This window comes from Trypanosoma equiperdum (assembly GCF_001457755.1).
Source record: "Trypanosoma equiperdum strain OVI genome assembly, contig: ctg_1929, whole genome shotgun sequence".
NCBI lineage: Eukaryota > Euglenozoa > Kinetoplastea > Trypanosomatida > Trypanosomatidae > Trypanosoma > Trypanosoma equiperdum.
In genome coordinates, this window is record NW_027123981.1 from 32,518 (window position 1) to 34,792 (window position 2,275).

At 45.4% G+C, this 2,275-nt stretch overlaps 1 pseudogene across 1 annotated transcript in view; it reads right to left on the reverse strand.

Annotated features, from left to right (window-relative positions):
- Window positions 1-2,243: 2,243 nt before the first annotated feature.
- TEOVI_000614300:pseudogene overlaps window positions 2,244-2,275 on the reverse strand; it is a 1,150-nt pseudogene continuing 1,118 nt past the window's right edge. The window contains exon 3 of the mRNA in view: window positions 2,244-2,275. This exon is cut by the window's right edge and continues 10 nt beyond it. Coding sequence covers window positions 2,244-2,275 — 32 coding nt within the window.

Consider the following 2,275-nt stretch of genomic DNA (forward strand, 5'->3'; position numbering starts at 1 on the left):
TTGGATGGTTAAGAAAATGCACCGACGTAGGCCACGCAAGCCGAGCAGAAAGAACCAAAGAATGCCGAAAGGGCTGCTGCATGAAGAGGACGAAATAAGTTACCAAGTATGTTCCGAAATACCCAAAATAGAGAGGACTTTGGCGAGGCGCAAGCGCAACACACCGGAAAGCAAAGAGGATATGACCTGGCGACACAAATCACAAGTAGGAACGTCCGATATACCACAGCCAAGTCTGTTTGGAATGGGTAGCAGATGCATAAAAAAGCAACTCCACAACCCGGAAGAACATTAGCATCGAATTAGGGAAGGGCAAGGCAAAGACAAAGGAAAAGTCACCCAGGAAAATGGAGCGCAGAAAAAAAACAAAGAGGATGGAGAGAAAGAAACCGAAAACATTAAACATTAACCCCCCCCTTTGGGGAACCAGGGAAGAATGTGCGAAAAGGACCAACTGAAGGACAGAGAATATGCAGCACAAAACTGGATGGCGCGATGAGCTGTGCGTTCATATTCCGGGAATCATCCTACGCACCAGGAGGATACAATAAAAACAGATATGAATGACATAACATTTCCAATAAGGTACCTGACTCCGAGGATTCTTCAACACCCAACATTGCCCAACGGAACGCGTGGAATAAGGTGCCATCACCAGACATATGCAGCACAAGGACGGACACAAAATAGAAAAGTGGGGCAGTAATCTAAGGGTAGAAGCCGAAGAATCTTCCCCGCACCCACTGTAATGCCTCATCCCTAAAATCACTACGTGAAGAATCCGCGGTAGAAAATGCCTCGAAAAGAAGATTGCTATTTTACGGGTGGTTGCCACGCTTTACACTCAAACCATTCGACCTAAAGACTGAGAGTTAAACATGTAAGTGCAGTATCTTTCTCCCACAAAACGCACGAAAATCCAGACGGCAAGAAGCGAGAACCTGCACCAACCGAAGCCGCGATATCAAAAACTGCAACCAAATCAGGTGATACCGCGGATCCGGGTATGTATGGCGACAACGGTCTTAATACCTTAAGTGGGCAAAATGACGGCGCAAAAGAGCTGAGCGCTTTTGAGACGTGAACTTAAAGAAAACTAGGGTTAATTCCGCAGATATCCAACGGACGAGCGGATAGATTAAATCTACAAACAAACAGCCTCCCCCCGTGAGTTTGGCACAGCGGGCGGTTTTTCAACAAACACACGGAATAAACTAGCGCTAAGAGAGCATTACCGCATGAACGACTTCGGGAGCCGCAGCCGTCTCGCCACAAACTGCAGCCAAGGCGGTAAGAGCCCATACACAGGTACACTGAACACAAATCCGACTCTCCTCCCAGCCACCTCGTCGGACAGTCGCCCTACACAAATAACGGTGCAACAAACATTGTCACATTTGCTTCCTTCCGTAGCCTAGTAGAAACACGCACAAAAAGCGTGAAAAGCAACAATGTCACATTCCATGTTTGCTCTCAAACAAAAGATAGTGTCGTACACCAAAGGAAGAAAGTTTTTTTTCCATTTGTACAGAGAGACATCACAAAATAAACCAAAGAATGAGCAGAGGAAAATTTTTTCCCCCATTGAGTGAAGCCCTTTCCCCTCCAATTACAAACACGAAATGCGCATATCAAGGTACTCTCTGGGTGCTTCATGTCACCAAGAAAAAGTTCTTTCGGCAAAGAAAATATCCCCTTTATCCTTGAATACGCGGATTTGGGAATAGCATTTGTCGATAGCTCTGGAAGTGGAACACAACTCCAACACGAAGGCGCTCCGAAGAATAACTTGGTGGGAAACAGCAAATACAGCGGGCATGGGAAAGTGTTTCTTCCTTGCCGAGAGTGAAAAACAAGGTTGTTCCAAGAAACCAAGAGCGAGTGGCCCCGCGCACACCACCATCACCATTTGCTCTGTAGGATTAACATCGCAGCGATAGAGAGTTGTTGGAAACACAGCAAAGGGGGAAAGTGAGTTGGTTTCTTCACTAATCGGAGAAACGTACGAAAGAAAGGCGGAACGAACACCGCGCACCCACAAAGCGCATAAAAAGCATGCCTGCCTTACATATGTTGAGTTACTTAATCTTTGAAAAAAATCTGGAAGATGCGTGTTTCCTTAAGTGAGTTTAATAAAACAGTTGTTGTTGGAGAGAAAAAGAGTCTTTACGGTAGGGTTGGGTCGGGTTGGGGGAGAAATGCTAAGTTTATGTGAAGTTGTAATTTTAAGATTTAAGGGGTATTTAAAAAACTAGAAAAAATAACTTAAGTGGTG